General features: G+C 35.3%; 1 protein-coding gene across 1 annotated transcript in view; it reads right to left on the reverse strand.

The window, feature by feature from the left end:
* The window catches only part of PTPRD (protein tyrosine phosphatase receptor type D), a 318,572-nt gene that overhangs the window by 198,493 nt on the left and 98,889 nt on the right, over window positions 1-21,190 (reverse strand). The window contains exons 4-6 of the mRNA XM_047096382.1: window positions 2,141-2,329; window positions 882-890; window positions 131-148 (exon numbers count right to left, since the gene is read on the reverse strand). Coding sequence (XP_046952338.1) covers window positions 131-148; window positions 882-890; window positions 2,141-2,329 — 216 coding nt within the window. The remainder of the gene's footprint in view (window positions 1-130; window positions 149-881; window positions 891-2,140; window positions 2,330-21,190) is intronic.

Here is a 21,190-nt window from a genome sequence, read left to right on the forward strand (position 1 = left end):
ACAAAGGGGAAAAATAAAGTTGATGGACATATTATTGGAATGAGTTTGAAAACAAGACAAAGATGGGAGTGATGACAGGACAGAAAGAATGAGCAAGATCATTCTGTGAACGTTAGTTCAGCACTCTTACCTCTTATTGGTGTACCACCTGGGTGGATAATATGAATGCAAATAAGATTAGAAAGAAGAAGCATTAGTACGAGAAGGAGGAGGCTAGGGCTGGGGAGAAGAATTAAATTAGATTTACAGAATTAAATAAGGTCTTAAAAGAAACTTGAATTACTATACTGGTAAAACAGGAATATATTAGATAGTATTATTAGATTATAAAAGCAAGTTGCATTATACCACAGAGGGCAAAGACCACAATAGGCAGCATTGCTTTTCTCAGAGAAACAACTGAGTTCATAGGTCTGGGGTCATATAGGATTAGAATTATATCTTATATGCCTCATATTCTTAAAAAAAAAAACCAAAAAACTAAACGATACTTTTTAAAGACATAGTTTAGGAAAAATCCTGGCTAATCTGTTTAAGTATATATATAGGTACGCATATATATATACTGTTATAGGAAATACTAATGACTAACTGGAAACAAACACTGTTGATTGAATAGCTTATGATACTCACTATGCTACATTTGTGTGATATAACTTGTGTATTATTTTATTTTTGTACACAGTGTTCTTACAATAACGGATCTGTGGATGTGTGCGTGTGCGCGCCACTACCGAGATCTGGTGTCTACACTGACAGTTAGTAAAATGCATGCCATGCATTTTATTAATAATAAAATAATAATAATAATAATAATAATAATAATATTCTGGATATGGAAATTAGTGAGGGTGAAGTGCGCTTCAGAACTAAGCACTTACCAATAGATTCTGGAGATTTAAATACGGAGAGAAGAAAGACAGCATAAAAATATTATTATATTCCTTATAATTTGGTACAAATTTTTCAGAGTTAAAGCTTTATATACTAAATCATCTATGTTACATGTGAATAATTAATTCTTTATTTACAATAACAGAATGCTAATCTACACAATTCTGCTGACAACAAGCAAAAAAGGCAGTTAACAAGACGCTTTAACATCACAGGACAGGTCAAAAGCTGAGAATTCTGGGAAGACAGGCAGTTAAACAACTTAGAATTCTATATCAATATAACTCCCAACGTCAAAGTAAACAGCTTATTACTACATGTCCCGGTGAAATTGCCTAGGGACAGGCTCTAAAACTTAAGAAATTTAGAATTATCTCTATCTTTAATCTAAAGAGAGCAAAGGGATGAACTTGGGATGGGGGTGGGAGAGGGAGAAAAGGGCAGCCAGGGGAAAGAGGAGGAAGCAGCAAAAGCTGGAGTCTACACCAAAAGCAGACTTCTGTAGATCCAGTCACTGGAGGGTTCAAAACTCTTTAGTGTGGGCGCACACTACTGTGGCTTATGTGTAGAAAATGCTCACTCACAAGAATATAATAATAATATTAATAAAAATCCCCTCCTTGCATTGGTATTTGGTAAAGGACTTTCGAAAAAATACATCTGGTTACTCATGAGATAACATTTCTGTCATTTATGTATTAGTGAAAAGAAAGCAGATGTGACCAAACTTAACTAAACTTTGGTACTTTGATGAGTTCAAATGCATAAGAGACAGAGAAAACACACTTTAATAAAATTGAATCATTTTGGTGTTTAATATGAATATTTTGGTTTTTAATGGATACAACCATTGGAGCTCCTTGCAAGTTCTGAATGAAGTCCAATGTTGAAATAAATTTGTTTCAAAAGAAAACAGAGAGAGAAGAAAGAAAGAGGAGAAAATGGATCCATCAAATACTGCAGAAAAGCAGTAAATTAAAAAAAATCATCAAAAATACAGTCACAGCAGTGAGCAATGTGGATTAAACAGAAGCTGCAAAACACACAGAGAGAAAGACAGACTCTGAAACAGGCTATGACATCACAAACATGGACAACACATTAAATAACAGAGAAAGAGAAGAGGGAGAAAAATCAATACCTAAAAATTAAAATTAAATCAAATCAAATTAAAATAAAAATAAAGAGAGAGAAAGCTAAAAAAAAAATTCTCTAAGAGTTAGTGGAAACAGTAACAAGACCCTACCTGATCGTAATTGCTTAATACGGCCATTGTTGTTGCTTGTGTCGACAGGCAGGAAATCTTTAAACCAAGTTATTTCTGGATCCGGATTCCCACTGGCTGCACAAAGCATGGTGGCAGTGCGTGTACGCTCAACCACCTTCAACTGTGGGCCCATGTCAATGGTAGGGAAGCCCCTGGGAATTTGATCCTCTGCAAGACAAAAGGTGATACAAACATGTCAATAAGTCAGATGCCCAAAATTCAAGAGCTATTGTCCATTAATCTTTCCCCTTGCCTTATTTGGCATTTGTTGAGAAGCTAACACAAACCAGGCAGCATTGCATTATTAGATTAGGATACAGTCACAATGTTGTTCCTGGCCAGGAGAATGCACAGTCTATGTAAGAGACCAATACTCTAACAAAGAGCTCAGATACATGTGATAAAGAACATGATGAAAAACCACATCTAGTTCTAGGATCGTGGGGGAAGAAGAAATTATAGAATGTGTGCTGGAGGAGGTCAGTGAGGTCAGCTTCAAATGAGACTCTGAAATGGGCATTAAGAACAAGTGGAATTGGCCATAAAGATGGGAACATCACAAGTATTAAGCACTTAGGGAACTTTCTGTTGAGGGAAAATGATGGGGTCCAGTAGAGCTCTTTTGGAGAGCATCTGGGGAATAAGCAGATTAGCTGGATTAAGTTACCTCATTTCTAATCTGCTGTTTTTCTTGTGATTTTTAAGTAAAACTCTGTATTTTTTCATAAGGGTCAACTTCAACCTGAATGAATTTCTTTTTCTTTCTCTCTCTCTCTCTTTTTTTTTTGAATGAATTTCTTTGTAGGGAGTTTCCATTAATCTGAAAATTGTCTGAAAAAGACTCCCTTACAAAAGAAGAAAAGAAACTCAGAAAAAGCAACACAAAAGTGTATATTCCTCAGAGTAAGAAAATATTTTCCTCCATTCCAAAGGCCTATACCATTTTCAGTCATTAAGAGTTCAAATTCCTAAATTTTGAATCCTCAACTCATCACTTCTCCCTATCCTATATCAAAATTGTCCCAGATATTGGATCTTGAGAAGTTAAATTCCTCTTAAATCCCCCAAGCATGATGATCCACATTAATAACTTACATTACCAGTTCTTCCAGCCAGCATTAGGAAGGTATATTCTATCTTGAAGAAATTTTTAATTTGAAGGAATTTTAGTTATATATGTGATTATTATCCAAATTAGAACTTAGCAGTTTGTTTGAAAACCACTATAAAATAGTTTGAGTTCTCACTGGGTCTGGGATTAATTTAATCAACTGTCCCTCATGATCTTTGATTAATTTTCATGAGCCATCAATTCCAAAATTACTCAAAAGCACAAACACCAGTGAGAAAAAAAGTTAGAAATCATCAAATAGGGCATCTCACTTCTCCTAGGATGTCACCTGCAATTTATGGTATGATCCTATGAGTATTGCTGAAGTCTGCATTATAATTTCTAGGAAAAAGGCTCTATTTTGATGCTTCTGCTGTGTTGTCAGTCAAATATATGTGTCTTCTACTGCCTCCCCTCTATCATTACATGATAAATTCAGTCTCCTAAATTTAGCTAGCAAAATCCTTTTAAATCAGGCCCCATTTTTCTCAGTCTCTCATGGATGATATCCCCCATAGCAAAGTTTCTTCTGTTCACACTGTAACTCTTACCATTTTCTAGACAAATCATGTACAGTAAGTACTCTGGGTCTCTGGAAAGCCATGCAGCCAAAATCACCTTCTTTATAATAAAAACCCTCTCAAATATATATATATAATATTTTCCTCCTCAGAGATATTGTAGCAGTGAATAACTAAAATCCATTTTCTTGTATTTATTATTATGAGTTTATCGCCCTACACTGTGAGTTCCTCCAGATCTCATTTATATCCAAATCCTTTGTCATCAAACTAGTCTGTATTATCAGACTTTTCAGAGAACCTCCAATGATTCCCAAGCCTAAATAAGAATATAACCTAGTGGTTAAAAAAAGAAAAGAAAAGAAAAGGAAAGGGAAAAGAAAAGAAAAGAAAAAAGAAAAGAAAAGAAAAGAAAAGAAAAGAAAAGAAAAGAAAAGAAAGAAATATGTTTTTCTACTATATATAGTAGGAAACTACTTCTGGTAGAGACTTGATCAGAGAAATAGTTCAGGACTACAGAGAGAGATTTTGAATGAGATTAGTGAACAAATGTCAAACTATTATCAAAGAATAAAGCACCCAATAAGGGGAAGGTTTCTCTCAACAAGTCCAGATTGTTATAAGAGAAACTGGGGAGGCAAACAGAACAGGCAGGTATGGACCCTAGCTCTTCTGCAGGAAGATTATGAAAGACCAATAGACGTTGCTAAGGCAAGTTGGGCTTGACATCTAAATTCACTAGAGAATATTTACCTGTCCCACCAGCTAGTTACAGCTGGAGACAAAAAAAGTTATAAAAACAATTCACTACCATGAGTTACATTTTACTTAGGTTGAAAGATTCTTTCGAGGAAGCAGGAATACATCCTGTTTATGTGAATGCTCACACATCATCAGCCAAGCAGAAGGCCTTTAGAGGACAAAAGTCAGAAACAATAGTTAAGGATGAAATTTCAAGATGGTTTTTCGGAGCTCCAAGGAAAAGTTAAAAATTACAAATGGAATAGAGCATTTTGCAAATTAGGCTAATTTTGATAATGTACTCCAAATGAATTTCATCAGTCTGTTCTTTGTGACTTTAAGTTTGTCAATATGATATATTTCTACCTATAGCATTGTTCTAATATTACTTGAAAAAAAAGCAGATAGATCAATAGCCATTGTATTACACACATCATATTAAACATCTCGCTTGGTGTCTAGTGACCCAAAATGCTTCAAAGCATTTTACCTGGAGTGCTCCAAAGTCAACTACACTGGCTTAGTTACCTAGAAATGAGTTTCTTAAAAAGCTCTTAGATTTTGTTATCTTTTCCATATTTAACACTACGAATTTAGGTTCATAAAAACTCACCTTGAGATTCCTGAGCTGTTTCTCTATTTCTCAGGGCATTGTATCTACCCCCAGGCATTTAAATACTAGTTACATTAGCATGCATTAACATTGACCCACTAGCCATTACTTTTCTTCTAGACGTTCATCTCTGAAGAACCACACCACTATTCAGTATCAAGTGGCAAGTGTCAAAGACTTAAGATTGTTGAGCCACTTACTGAAGGCTCTTACTAAAGAAATCTAGAATTAATAACCATTTATAAGAAATGAAATCCTCACCTTAGGGAGAGCTGACAAAATTGACTTGTGCCCTATCAAAAGCAGTCTAATACATTTGCATGACCTTTCTTTTCCTTCTTGGCTCATAAAGAACACTCCAGAGCCCCCTTTTCATATACACAAGTGCACAACAAAGATAATCTTTCTTGCATACTAATCGGACAGAGGATGTAAAGTGTTCCTTTCCTATTTTTAATAAGGGTAATTAAATTCTATCCATCCCCCACCTTTGCACAGAATCTCTTTTGAATGTACTTTCTTCATTAATTTTTCATGAGAAACATCACAATGTAACAGATTCAAATAGCCAGAGCTCTTATATGTTGACAGTTGTGGCTTGTTTCCAATTTGACTGTCAGGTATTTGGCAATAAAACTCAGTATTCAACATAAAACGAACTGTAGAAATAATGAAATTTCTAATTGGAATGCTTATCTCAGTGGGTGTAGTTTAGAAGATGTTAATTGCTTTCTTTTTACCTTCTACATTTATTAGTGATTTATATAAAATTGCTTTGGCCATTTGATAACATCAACTTTGACAGCTCATCAAATGTGTAGTACCAGGAACTTGGGGGAAAATCAATATCTTTTATATCTTAACCACATAAACTTTTACAGAAAAAAAAAGCAGCTATCAAAAATTAACAAATCGTCAATATGTTAGCAGCTTTAAACTTTTACATGAGGTGAAAAGAAAAACATTTTGTCCTATTCATTAATGTGTTCATTAAGCTTTAAAGTGCCTTACTTATCACTGTTCCATATTAATATTCAATCATGCAGAATTAGCTACTAATTCATCAACAATTTAAATCAGACTTGACCTTCACAAAGCCATTTGGTCTGTCATTTTGAGAGGCTATTAAAGGGCAGATTACTACATACTTGTGCTTAGTGAATCATAGAAGTTAGACATATTTTGTTTGGAATGGCAGCTATAATAGACCTGGAAATATAGCATATTCGTTGAATCCGTTTGGTATCATAATGAAATATGCAGATATGAAACTTACAGTTCCATTAAGGAAAGGGAAACATGAACATCTGCGCTGTTTAGAGTTAACTTCCCATTTCTCCAGAACTTGTGTTAATAACCCCTGACATACCCAGGACTTGAAAGGAATGTGTAGGGAAATAGTCTGACATGGTTTTGTAAGGAGTCATGCTTTAGGTATCTGTGAACGATCAGATACAAGCTTTTGCATAATTTGCTCAGTTAAACTACTTTCATTGTTCATCCATAAATAATTTTAATGATTTTTTTAGTTGTGCTCTAATTCCACAAACACTGAACCTCTTGTATTTGTTAGGAAACCACACAATTAAATTGCCTGCTAAAGCCAGAGCCTCCATCCAAGGTGGCCAAAGCAGTTCTTCTTGCCTATTCTTGCTGGGACATGAATGAATGCAAACATACAGGTGTTCTGACTCTGGTCCCAAATGATTAAAGAAGTTTTCAGTGAAAGACTATTTGCCGCGGTGCTACATTTCCAATTTATCACATCAATTACATCAACAATATGCCTTTACAAAAGCAGTATTAAGAGATTTGGCAAGTATACTCAATCATTTAAATATTATGGATGATGTAGAGGTTTTGATGAGAAAGGTAGTGTAATAAAGCAAAATCAGAAACTTTGGTAAGAGATAAGTAGATTATTATTATTTTTTTTCTTAGAGAACTCAACCTCCTGAATCAGTTTTCTGAGTACCAAACAATTCGTAGTGGCTCCTTTTAAAAAATCTCTCAACTAGTGTTATCAATCAATCACTTAATAAGTCAATGAGTAAGCTTGAACTCATAAGCTCATGGAGGGCAGGGCTTTGTGATATTTCCTTTGTAACCAAGACAGTGTACAAGAAATATTTGCAAGTACATACGTTTAGGGAATCTCAACAAACATCTCAGCACTCACTCATGTGGCATCTCTGAATTCCTATCGGGTTTATTTCATATCATTCATTTAAACAGTAAATCATTCTTTGTTATGTGGCTATATGCTTCGCCTCTGCAATTTGGTTCTACATCTAAGAGACATACAACTTTCTTATACCTTCTATTTTTTACGGTGTCTTAAGTAGTATGAGGCTTCCAGACTCACAAAAATAGTCTTTAAGGGCTATTAAAGACTATTTCATTAGCAAACAATCTTCGTTGGTTAAGATGCACAAGTCATGCTTGGTTCCTTTTATAATTTGGTGCAGTTACTGCACTGGGAACACACATTTCAGTTCCTGCTATCTAATTCTATAGAAAGGCTCTCTTCATACACTACTTGTAAGTTCCTACAAGTCAAAATACCAATCACATAACAAAAAAAAAATACATGTAAACACAATGAAACTCAAAAGAACCCACAGAATATGGTACCAAAACTCTGTTATGTCATCTTTAGAAAAATGAAATTATTGATGTTCAAGCAAATGGTAAAACCCAAGTGAATCACTCAGTTGTATGTTGGGGCAATCACTCAGGTCATGGTTCACTCACAAGAGCAAAGATTTCTCAATGGCTATGTATCTTAAATTTTAAGTGTGCTCACAGTGTAATCTTCTACAAGCTCTAAAGTTTTGTTTTTGTTTTGAAGTATGAAGGGATTAAGGAAAGATTTCATTAACAAAAGAAAGGCCAAATGTTAGATGGATCATATTTGGAATATTTTCTTAGTGGTAGACCCTTTAAATATATTGCAAGGCATCTCCACCTGTTAAAGAAACAGTACTAATCTGTGCCACACAAATTATGTTTTTATACTTAGGAAAATGTGAAAATTCTCTTGAAAAGTTGAAATATGGTGGTGGTCAGGTGGTCACATAACAAAATATTTTCCTATTTATGAAAACTGTATTAAATTAAAAGAAAAAAGAGCTTTTGAACTATCAGTTTGAAGAATCTACTGAGCAGGCAATAGATGGTATAATTCATTCTATAGATATTTATTAAATGCCTCTGTTGTGCCAATTGTGGGCCAGGCACTGGGTATGAAGTAATCTAGAGAACCTTTATATTGTTGTGATTTAATTAAATCTGTGGAATAATTAGGTTCTTTGGGAGTGAGAATAGTACCCAGCTCACAGATGGGAGGACTGAATGAGATAATGCAATAAATGTGGCTAGCACTGCCTGGCACTGGTGTCTGGCATTTTGTAAAATATTAGCATATCTACACTTACTCAATCCCAAGATCCTATGATAGATTTACAGAACAGAGGCATGTGACTCCAAGTCTTGATATAACAAAAGCTGAAGCAATAAATTATAAATGGGGAATATTCTATGCAAATCATAACAAAAAAACCCACAAGGATTATCTAAACATGCAAGTGACTTTATTTATTTTTTATGTTTATTTTATTTTTGAGAGAGAGAGACAGAGTGAGAGCGGGGCAGGGGCAGAGAGAGAGGAAGACACAGAATCCAAAGAAGGCTCCAGGCTCTGAGTTGTCAGCACTGACCCCAACGGAGGGCTCAAACCCACAAACCACAAGATCATGACCTGCACCCAAGGCAGAGGCTTAACCGACTGAGCCACAGAGGCACCCTGACATGCAGGTGAATTTAGAAAGCAATATCTACAATCAAGTAACTTTTTCAAAGCTCATAAAAGCCCTCATTTCTCCCTTTGAACAAGGCTTTACGTTCTTTGATTAATCAACAGCAGAAATAAAACAAATCTATATTGTCATATGATGTTCCTAAAAATGAACTAAAACAATAGCTCTAAATATTTGAGACAGAAAAGCTTTGCTGTGAATGACAGAAAACACTGAAACCATCCGAGCCTTATTAAGGTTCCCTGAGATAGGCAAAGGTGGTATCATAATTACAATCTTCTGTAGACACAAAACAAAGACTCAGCAAAATTACTTGTTCCAGATCACACATAGAGCAAAAATAAAAGAAAAGCTTTTAACTCTAGATTTGGCATATTTGTACTTCAGCATGCTTCCTCTATGCCAATAGGTGTTCATTGGATATTCATCAAAAACAGTGATAGAACTCTTTATCAAAGTCAACCTATAATGGAAGGCACAACAAAAATGATTTGAATAGTTGCTTACTTTTAATTTTTTTTTCAAGCAGAAAGGACTAAAGTTCCATGGAATGTAATGATAATTTTAAAAACAGTTCTACATTTAAAAAATCTTTTGATATATATTAATTGGCTTCTAATTGGTTTAGCATTGCTTCCAGATAGAGACAAATATTTGCCATGTATGCTACCCAATCAAATGTGCAGGAGAAATGGAAGAGTGTGAAAAGGATGATAAATATCAAATAATTTTCTCTAGAGAGCTCAAATTCAGCACTGTGCCCATGTCGTTAACCCTTCTGTAATTTCTATTTAATTATCTAAGAAGGGTTATAAATGTTAGAACTTTGGTTCCGAGCAGATGCCAAAAGACAGGACACTAGACATCAGTAGACCCAACATATCAACTCTATGACCTTAGGCCACACACCGGTCTCCCTGTAAGATGGGAGCCAATAATGACCACCCCAAATATCTTTGTCTGGGAGAGGAGACAGATCAGGGTCTCTGGCTAGCACCTGGAGGGTTACTGGTTAGAGTATTTGCTACTTTGTTGAACAGCAAATGAGTTTTCAAGTCATTATCTTTCAGAATAAACCATGGTATCAGGCTACAAACAAGAACTATTTCTTTCCAGAATACAGTCCCTGAAAACGGAGAAAAAACATTTATTATTCTTTTCCTAAAGAAAACAGTGTAAATAAAGCTTTTATTTTCACCATTCCAGATGCAGCAGGGTATAATTTGTACTGTTTTGACATCATGACTGTATTATTCAAAATCAATCTTCCTGCAAGTGTATTGAATAAGGGACTGAAAACAGAAAACTCCAAAGAAAAGAAGTAAAAGCTAAATCAACGTTTTCCAGCAAAGTTGGACTCCTGGGCCATTATCAAAATGATATTCATATGAATGAAATTGAAAAAAAATTATATAAATAAAGTAGTTTCTAATTATAAGTTAAAGGCTACTCTAAGAAAGAAGTTATCTAAAGTAGGACAAAACTGCCAGTTAATAAATGATAACCAAATGGAATATTTAATAAATATAAGATCTGGCCTCCAAAAGTAATTATGAACAAGATATGATGAATATTTAGTCCAAGATCCTCTCTGCAAGTTATTATGTACAGATGGTATGCTTGTCTTAATAAAGCTATTAAATCAATCAGAGAAGCTTTTATTTCAGAGTGGATTTAGGTATCTCTTAAGGGCGCTTACGGGGCACTAGAATCTCCAAAGATTTCTCATAGAATGATGCCATGAAAGAATAGAAAATTGGACACTGATCAGCTGACAGGAGCTTTATTAGCAGCTACTAAATACTCAGCATACTAACCAACTACCCACACAGCATCTCAGAGCAAAGCTCCATTTTCTGAAATATTCTTCACATGTTGAGGATGTTGTAAGGCATTCTTGGCAGAGATAAAGCAAACTTATTTAGAAGTAGTGTATGCAATTATCCTACAAATCACAAAGCAATAGTCTACATAGCAGAACACAAACCCAGTTGGTTTATATTATTTGTATAAATGTGGTAGCTGCAATGTCACGTGGCTTTAAGTCAGTTATTAGTTATTTGTGTTTGGGTTTAGCAAATGATCACACTTTTTGTGATCCAAAATTAGAGGCATTCATGGAGATATAGAAGTATCCTCTCCTACTTAAAAACATTATTAATTCTTGGATGTTTAAACAAATATTTAGGAATCAGGATGATGCTTTTATTCCCTTCCCTGGAGTGCAAGTCTCATCAAAATAACAAAATCTAATGCCCATCTACTTTCACAAATCTCACTGCTTTCTATTATTTTTAATAATAAGCTGGTGTCATGATCAAAAGTTTTTGCCATACTTTGAATGATAAAATAAATAACATTTTTACATAAATTTCTATATAAGTCATAATATCAGTTTTTTTAAGAAAAGAAAGGCAAAAATGCACAATGAAGCTGAAGTATAATATTTTAATTACTGTGTTTTTAGAAAGAGAGACACAAAGACAGAAATAATAAACATGGAAAGGGATCTGGGTTTGGCTCCTGCCTCCATTAATTGCCAGCTTTGTAAAAGTCAAAAATTCTAATGAGCTCAAATCAAACAATGCCCAAAAAAAGATTAACCCTGGCTGTTCCACTGTACTGTGGTGAATGTAACTGTAAATAAAAATTTTAAGCTATCAATTGTTGTATAAAAAGGAAAACGAGAATAAGCTATGTGTGGACTGGCAGTGAAGGCATTGGTGTGAACTCATGTTTTTAAAAACATACACACCGATATAAAAATGAATACAATTGTAAATGAGTGTGCATGCACACATACATTCACTCCTTATATACACTTACTAAACACATCTTCCCTATCTGTGTGAGTCCAGAGAGGCGAGAAACAGCAATACCTCATAGCAATGGCCACACATAGCATCTAGAGCTTGCATCAGATTCTCTAAATATGACTGTCTAGTAAAAGGAAGCAGAGCTCCTTGAAGAAATCACTGATTACATTCAGTACTGGGAGAAGAAAAAAGTACAAGCCATACTTAAAATATCTGTTATGTATGCAAGTGCTCGAAGAATGACAAAGACATGTTGAAAGGGCAAAGATGCCAGCTTGATGGGGCTCTCACTAGACCAATGTGGGACAATTTGAACATCAAAGTACATATACAAATTATAATATATTGAATAAAATAAAAAGACATGAGTCCATACTGATATAAATGAATAAATAGAAAAGTTTCAGGAGGAATTACATATTTGCATACTCCCAAGGTAACCCCTCACTGGCATTTATTGAATAGAAAGGAGAGTAACTTTAAAATTGAGAAGACTCACAAAAACAACCTTAAGAGAATGAAGTTGACACAGATAATGAAACAGATCAAAATCTTGTGTTGAGAAAAACATAATATCACTTCCATGATATTTGTTATAGATTAAATGTTTGTATCCCCTGCCCTGCCCCCCCTCCCAATTCATTTTTAATCCTAACGCCCAATGTGATGGTATTTGCAGGTGTGACTTTTGGGAAGTGATTAGCTCATGAGGATGGAACCCTTATGAATGGGATTAGTGGCCTCGTGAAAGAGATGCCAGTGAGAGCCCTTGCCACTTCCACCTGAGGACACATATTCAAAAGATGGCCCTCTGTGAACCAGAAAGTGGGCTCCAACAAGACACCAAACTGCCAGCAACTTGATCTTGGACTTCCCAGCCTCTAGAACTATGAGAAATAAATTTCTGATTATATGCCACCCAGTTTATGGCATTTGGTTATAGCAGCTTGAACTGAGTAAGACAGTATTATTGCCAAAGATTCATAATCTAAATATGATCAAAGCAAGCATCAGCAAACCCCAAATGAGAACATTTTATGAGATAACAAATTTGTTATCTTCAAAGCTATCAAGATCAGGAATGTCACAGGAAAACTTGAGTAACTCTTTCAGATTGACGATTAAGGGCAAAGTGTAATTCTGAACCGGAGTCTTTGACGACAATCAGAGCAATTTGCAGAGGACACGTGGTAACTCCCAGATGGGAGAACTGCCAAAATGTAATGTGAAGGCTGCATGGGCATGCTGCATCAATATTTACCTCCTGGTTCTGATGGTTGCATTGTAGTCAAGTAGGAGAATGCCCTTGTTTGGAGACATACAGATATTTGAGGGTGATAAGGATGCTATCATTAATTTAATCTCAAATATAGGAAAAGTTCTTTGTATTGTAATATCCAGTTGTTTTTGTTTTTGTTTTTGTTTTTTACTAAGACTGGGATTGTTTCAAAATTCTAAAATTATATAAAAGTAAATTATTATATTATCATAAATAAATGAAATATTACAAATATTTAAATTATCTCATTAACATCTCAGTTGTACTAGAGTTACTCCCAGGGCTTCTGAATAGCTGCATGTGCTCAAACACTTTTGTCCCAACTCTGAAGAATCTTCCTAAATACACATTCATTTGAGGTCTTCTTGAACACGAAAACTAGGTAACTGACATTCCAGCTGTTACCAATTTTATATCAATGATGATAATACCAGAAAATCATTAGGACTGGAAATACATAAATTCCTATAAAATTAAGACTTACAAAATTCAATTATCAATGCTGAACAGTGAACAAATTTGAGTGATAATTCCAGAGCAAGGCAAGTTCATGACAAGAAAATGCAGAGATATCAATACTGTAAAACATTTGTCAGATTTTCTTTACAGAAGTAAAAATGTGAAGTGGATAGGCCTTTATTAATTTTCTCTGAAATCATCTGAGAAAGGTTAAGATAGAAGGTGAACTCTGCTTCCTTCTAACCAATAGAGCATCCACTTAACATCCCGGTGTCTCAGAACTCCAAGTGTCGTTTCTCAAGCCAGACTTTTGAAGTATTTTCAGAGAAATTTACCTCCCCTCAGCTCTTCACAGTTCTTCCCCTTGATCTACAACACAGTAAAAAAAAAAAAAAAAAAAAAAACAAACAAAAAACAAACAACAACAAAAAACAAACAAACAAAACAACAACAACAACAACAAAAACCTTGCCATTCTGGGGTCTTTAATCATTGAGAGAAGTGGGCAATAGCACCAAACACAGAAATAAAGTGATTCAGATATGTCTAAGTTTTTTGGAAGAGAACATTTCACTATTTTACTCCTCAGTAGCATTGCTCATAGTTTTAAAGGCAAACTGTGGAAGGTATTTGTTCTATTTGAAGGGAGAAGATAGATTGAGAAAACTGGTAAAGGCAGTTTTCTTCAGGGAATACCTTGGAAAATAAAAAGATCAAATCTTAAATCAAATATTATATATAAAAGGTTTCACTGCAAAGAATGAAAACTACATGACCACACAAAGAAACCTTTAAAGGTAACCTATGTTTTAAGAATGTATTATATATCTATGGAGGATAATTTCCCCTATATGCAAATAATTTTCTGTTTATATGCCAAAAGTGAGCTTCAATTTAACACCAAAGAATTACCAAATGGGACTAGTTTATATTTGTCAGTTTATGAGACTTTTTCTTAAGTCTTTGGAATCACAAGTTACCGATGTATAGAAACTACCCAAATCAATTTATAAGTATAATTTTTTTAAATTTTTGAATATTCCTCCCTCTTTACATAAACTTACTAAGTAAAACAATACTACATTTAAATGTAAACATAGGATAGAAATTTATTCAGTACCTTTTGATATATTAATAATATTAATGTGCTACTTAACAGGAAGTCAGACATTTAGAAAATAACAGATAGAAGAAAAACTACCAACAATGACCAAAATCGTCACCAAAAATTACATGAATAAAACCCATTTCCTCTGCTTCCAGAAGAGGTACCAGTTCTCCATATATGAAATTCAAAGGCTCTTCTTCAGTACTAGGTTAAGCTCAGCAAATGACAAAAAGTGTTTTAGGCAACCTCGAGGGGATTACATGAAGAACTGTGGTCTTTTTTCTAAAAACATATAGAAGGTAAAGGAAAGTTTTAGTGATAGAGGTAAGTGTGTGGGCACTTAAGTGACTACGTACTTGTGTGTTAGGAGGGTAAGCTGCATATCCAATTTCCATATGAAAAATATCCTTTGAACTACAGTGTAAAAAATGCACTGGACAGGGAAAAAGAAGAAAGTATGTAGGAAGGCCAGTTAGGTGAGATAAGGGCAAACTTATACCAAGTAAGTGGTGGGGGAGATGGGAAGTGAAGAGATTTGAGATTTTTTTTTTCAGCTTTATTGACAATACCTAACTGATGCGTTTATTTGTCATGTAATGGGCAAATAAAATTGTAGGATATTTAAAGTGTACATTGTGGTGACTTGATATGTGCAGATATTGTGATAGTTGAGAATAATTGGAAGGTCAATTTTACATGGCTCAGTGGTATTTTGAAGATGGGGAATCAGGGAGAATTATCAGGAATGCTTGTCTACAAACGTGATGGATTCAATAATATATTGCTAGGATGCCCTCCCGTTAGGGAATAAAGTCACCTATCTGAGGTACCTATGTAATAGATGATGTGTACCCTTGCAGGCTGGAGTCTGTCTTTTCCTCACCAGCATAGCTGCCCCAGAATGGAGCACAGCACCAAGCACAAATTATCTGCAAATGAATACTGATCCATATTTACTTTCAGGAACTGGCAGAGGGGGCTGGTAAATATACCCTTTGCTTCCTTTTGTGCTTTGTCTCAGAGTGAAGGCAGAACAGACTGGCTCTACCTATACCAAACCAGCTCAGTATTCTCACTGTGGATGTGTCAGGTAATTCCTGGGCACCGGTCTAGAATGGTATGGAGACACCCACGGATTTGCATCAATTCTCCCCACCAACAGCTAATTCCTTCAATCTGAAGACAGCTGGGTATGTCAGGGTATTTTCTCTCTAGCCAGAGAAGAAATTCAGTAAATATCAAAGTATCACAGTGAGTGGCCTCCTGAATAAGAGAGAAAATAATCTGAGTTACACTCCTATGAAGACAAGCCATTTCGAATTTCCTTAAAGATAAGTCATGGCTGTTACATTTTAATATGCTACATGCCAATTAAATAGGTACAAGTTTCCAATGACAAGATACTCAGTAGCAATACAATAAACCTTTTCCTTAACATCCTGAAAACAACCCAGAGTTGTTCATTTGCATTTAGTTACAATAGAGTGACATATTGTTACAAATTTAGAAAACATACAATCTCTAATTCTTAACAAAGTGACAGCAACTTGACAAGTGAAAAAGTCATCTCAGCCTTGAATTCACTGGCATAGAAAGCCCACATATACCTCTGTTCTTCCCACAGCACAAGTGGATGGTTGTTATGTTTACAGCAAGATTAATGCTGCTTCAATTGCTCAATGATGATGGCTATGAGACTGCTGAGTAAATAATCTGCATTCACTAAAGGAAGTAAGAACTTGTATTTCAGTCACTGATCCCTAAAATAACTAAAGCTATTTAAGTGTTTATTGTTATAAAGATAAAATAATATGCCATACAGCTTTGTAAAATATACATGACAGGTTTCATGGGCCAATTATAATCAAATGGGCACATTCTATAGTTTCTGAGGAATTAACTCAGAAAAACATAAAATATAATCAAGAATGTTTACCCAGTGGGAAAAAGACACTTCCAATTTAGTTTTTTCTAATGGCTATCATATCCCCCCAACCCCCAGCCCCCCACCACCATGACCATCTTCTCCTCCCCAGTGCTGATGAACTGGATATGAAGGCCCATAGACTTCCACTGACTGAAAAGCTATTGGGTACATCATATGAATTCAGTTGTTTGAATCATGACAGATCTGCTTCTTGGCTAATGCAGCTAAGTCACACAATAAAGCCAATCTCTCCAGCCTCATCCCCATTCTCCCCCTCGTTTCCCCCCTCCCTCCCTCCCTTCTTCCCTGGTAATTTTCAAGTGACTCTTAGGTATATGTCCTCCTCCTAAAGCCTAAGCTACTTTCCTAAAACATGGCAAGTAGGGTTCTAGGAAAACAAAATAAAACAAAACCTTCCTAGGATGTCAGTTTTCCTGGTGTGTTTTAATATGATACAGATTTTAATAATAATAATAATAATAATAATAATAATATAGAGATTTAGGAATATTCTAGCTATAATATATTAGTTTTGAAATACTTATCTCCTCAGTTGTAAGTAAAAAAGTTGTAGAAGGTGTAAGGCTAAATTGGTTCACCCTTTCTCCTCTTTCATTCCTAGACATAATTTCTTTCTTCATATTTTGAATGCATTTCCTGGCAGGGAGGACAATATTTATCTTAATACTTATATCCCACCCCATGTCAAGGAGACTACTGTTTGTTCAGACACACAGTGACACATTTCTGATCATTTAACTTTTAGTTATTCTGTTCAACCCACGGTGGATTTCATCAGGGGTACCAGCTACTCCAGGACCCCACTACGGTAATGAGAAGAACTATTTCCTTTTGGGTTACTCATCAAAAGGTAGGTATTAAATAGAAAATGTCTCACTAAAATTATTTATAAACTATAGAACATGAGATAATTCTGAGAGGAACTAGGCCACTCCGATAAAATATATAATACTAGATCCTAGAACAGAGTCAACTATAATAGATTTTATCACTGATTTTCAGAAAATAGCTATGCAGATCAACTAAAGTCAAAGCCATGCTTTTTGGTAGATGGTCTGAAGTGTTTAACTGTTTTCAATGACAGAATCTATAGAGACGTTACCTCATTCTGTTACCAAAGTTCATGTATTACAACTGATCAATCACAGTTAAATGTTCTCACTGTGTTTTCCAGAAGCCTTTTGTTTTAAATGTAATGAATGAGATGGATTCTTACTTTTAACCTCTTAATAGTTTTTCAGGTTCTCATTATTATATTCATACTTGATGGCATACATTGGTAGTTCCTTAATTTCTTAACAATCCTGTTTGAGAGGAGATCTGACCTATTTCATGCAAACTCAAGCTGAAATTATGGATGCTCACCTGGCCCTCCTCCATGTAGAGGGTGCTGCTCTATCCAAGCACACAGATCTATGCTCCTTTTTTTAAAATTTTATTTCTTTAATGTTTATTTTGTTTATTTTTTATTTTTTAATGTTTATTTAGTTTTGAGAGAGAGACGGTGTGAGCGGGGAAGGGAAAGAGAGAGAAGGAGACACAGAACATGAAGCAGGATCCAGGCTCTGTGAGCTGTCAACACAGAGCCCGATGTGGGGCTCGAACCCACGAACTGTGAGATCATGACTTGAGCCAGAGTTGGACACCCAACCGACTGAGCCACCCAGACAGAGCACAAGCAGGGGAGGGGCAGAGAGACAGGGAGACTCAGAATGTGAAGCAGGCTCCAGGCTCCGAGCTGTCACCATAGAGCTTGATGCAGGGCTCAAATTCATGAACTGTGAGATCATGACTTGAGCCAAACTCAGAGGCTTAACGAACTGGGCCACTCAGGAGCCCCTATGGTCCTTAGTTTTCTTAAGGAAATGTGCAAACTTGCCCTTAACACAGATCGTTGTTGAAATTTAAAACTCTCCTTAACCAAACACCCGGTTTTGCTTTAATCTATACTTACCAGGGATCTCAACTTCAAACTGATGGATAAAACCTATCACAACTTGGCTAGTGAAGCAGTAAGTATGGATAATTAGCTGAAATAATGCAAGCTCACCCATTCCTTCACATAACATAAAAATGATCCTTTGATTAGCTAGAGGATCAGAGACTGGAATACCAAGACTATTTTCTGTTGTTTGCTAGTAAACAAGTTTTACTGGCTTGTCTTTAGGTGTAATTCCCTAGGTTACACTGAGGAACCTGAAGAAGCAGTAGGTCCTATGAAGGTGGAGAGAGTTAAACATGTATAGATGCAGAGGATGTTCTTTACAACATGACAGTGTCTTTTTTCTGAAGAACTGTGGGAGAAATATTTTCCCCCTGGATTCAGTCTCAGGACTAGTTGTGATTTTTCTGAAGAACTGAATTATTTCTATTAGAGATACTGTGCATAGGGCTGTACTTTATCACAACAGAGCTCTTCAGGGACTTAGAGCTAAACTATTGTTTACTTCCAGCACAGACACAGAAGCCCCCTAGTGTGGGCTGTGTGTTCCAAACGTACTGCTCCAAAACCACCACATTTTATCTCATCACAGGGAACATTCTTCTGTAAATTAAACTTATATCCCTTTGAAGCAAGGTTATAATAGATGGAAACAAACACTATAAATCCAATCTTTCAAAAAATATGACCAAAAGAGATGATGTCCAACATGTCAAAAGACATCCAAACAAATGAGTTGATATTGTCCACAACAGTCTATGAGAAATATTCAAGTTACCTGCAGTTACCATAAACCAAATCCAAACTCATCAAAGTGAGCTTATGAGAGTATGGCGTAAAACCTTTGACTTGATGAACACTAACTCAAAGAAAGAAATTAAGAAAGAAGAGATGTTAGGAAGGGATAAAGTGACTTTAGTATTTTATTTTTATTAAAGGTAAATCACTTCAATTAAAATATTCATTCCACAAGAAAGTTGAATGAATATAGCTACTGAAGACATGCAATACACTCACATGGTTTTTATATAAAGCACATTCTTAAATTATCTGCAGAAAATTATATTCACATTTAGCAAACATTAGGTGGCAGACACCTTTTGTTCAATGTAGCAAATATGTGTGGAACACCTCTCAGATTCACCACATGAAACAGTGTTTGACACTTGAGGGCTCCAAGAGCAGTTTCTCAAAAATCTTAAAATATAATGGTGAAAACACGCATGTAAATGGAAGGGAATATGTGAAAGAATAAATTGTTAAGGGAGCACAAATAGGTGAGTAATGGATTTTGCTGGGGATCACAGAAGCCAGCCTAACAGCATGAATAGAATTTTGATAAACAGGAATGTACTCAGAGCCTTTGAGGGACAGGAAAATGATCAATGTACAGAGATTAAATAGGTGGTAGATTCAGGGTGAGCGTGGCTACTGCTTGGGTGCATTTGTTTGGGGATAGATTTAGGAATACCATGTGGCAAAGCATGTTGAAGCATGATGCAGGGATGGTCAGCTGGTTCCAACAGTGAGAACCTGGGAGGGTTGTAGACTTCACTTGGCAGGTAGCACAGAGCTGAGTCATTTTTAACAGAGAAAGTAAGAGGAAATAGTTCACATTCCAAAACACAATCTTTGTCAAGGGAGTTTAGTGGTGGGGGACAAAGAGCAAGAACAGTTAGAAAGTTGCCGTATTCCCTTTAATGCAAGTTGTTTGGATGCAACTCCTGGAAAGAGAAAGGAACAGATGAATTAGCTACACAATGAAAGAATGTTCCACAGGTTTAGGAGTATTCATTTTATTTAAGGGGAACTGTGGTAAAAGTATGTCTCAAGTCTAGTTTCTTAGTTCTTTGGTGAACAGCAGGTGGCTGAGCAGGGATGGATGCTACCAAATATAAGAGGCGCAGGAAGATATAGGAAAGCTCAAGATTTGAAATACACTTTTGAATGTCAGTCATATGCAAGTAAAAGTTGGAATCATATGAACGGGTGAGATGACCCAGGGAAGAAGTTACAGTGAGAGGAGTATGGAAATTACCATATTTAAGGGGCTCTGCGTGATGAAATAACTTCCTTTAGAAACTCTGATGTGTTGTATATGTATTTTACTCATTATATCTTGTGGAATACTTTTCTATGCTGCGTCTGTATATCAAGTACTCTCTTGACAAATTCTTTAGGTTACTTTTCTCATAGAGTAGTATCTTTGTTTATCCTATTACATAACAACAAATGTGATGGGTATGTACACTTTTCAAGAGTCATAGGCTTTAGATCTATGTAGACATAAGTAAAAACATATGTGAATATTTACCTTGTAAGAAGGGGCATATGAGAAAACAATACAAACTTTGAGAGAAAAGATGAAGTAAAACAAAATAAATGAGAAATAGCCCCCCCCCAAGAAAATTATTTAAATAGAGTATAAAATTACTCAAATTGTATATTAATTTAAAAAAAAAACAAAACAACAACAACAAAAAACAACACTCTAATGTTAACTTAGGATATCAAGCCAACTTTTTTTAATCATTCCAAAAGAAGGAAGATGCTATTATTAACTCTTGAGTCAAGCCATGTAATCATCTAAAGTAGATGCCAATGTTTCTTTTTTTTTTTAATTTTTTTAACGTCTATTTATTTTTGAGACAGAGAGAGACAGAGCATGAACGG

The sequence above is a fragment of the Lynx rufus genome, unplaced genomic scaffold, assembly GCF_022079265.1.
Source record: "Lynx rufus isolate CCGP_SWC_20201006 ecotype Redwood Valley unplaced genomic scaffold, mLynRuf1.p SCAF_10, whole genome shotgun sequence".
NCBI lineage: Eukaryota > Metazoa > Chordata > Mammalia > Carnivora > Felidae > Lynx > Lynx rufus.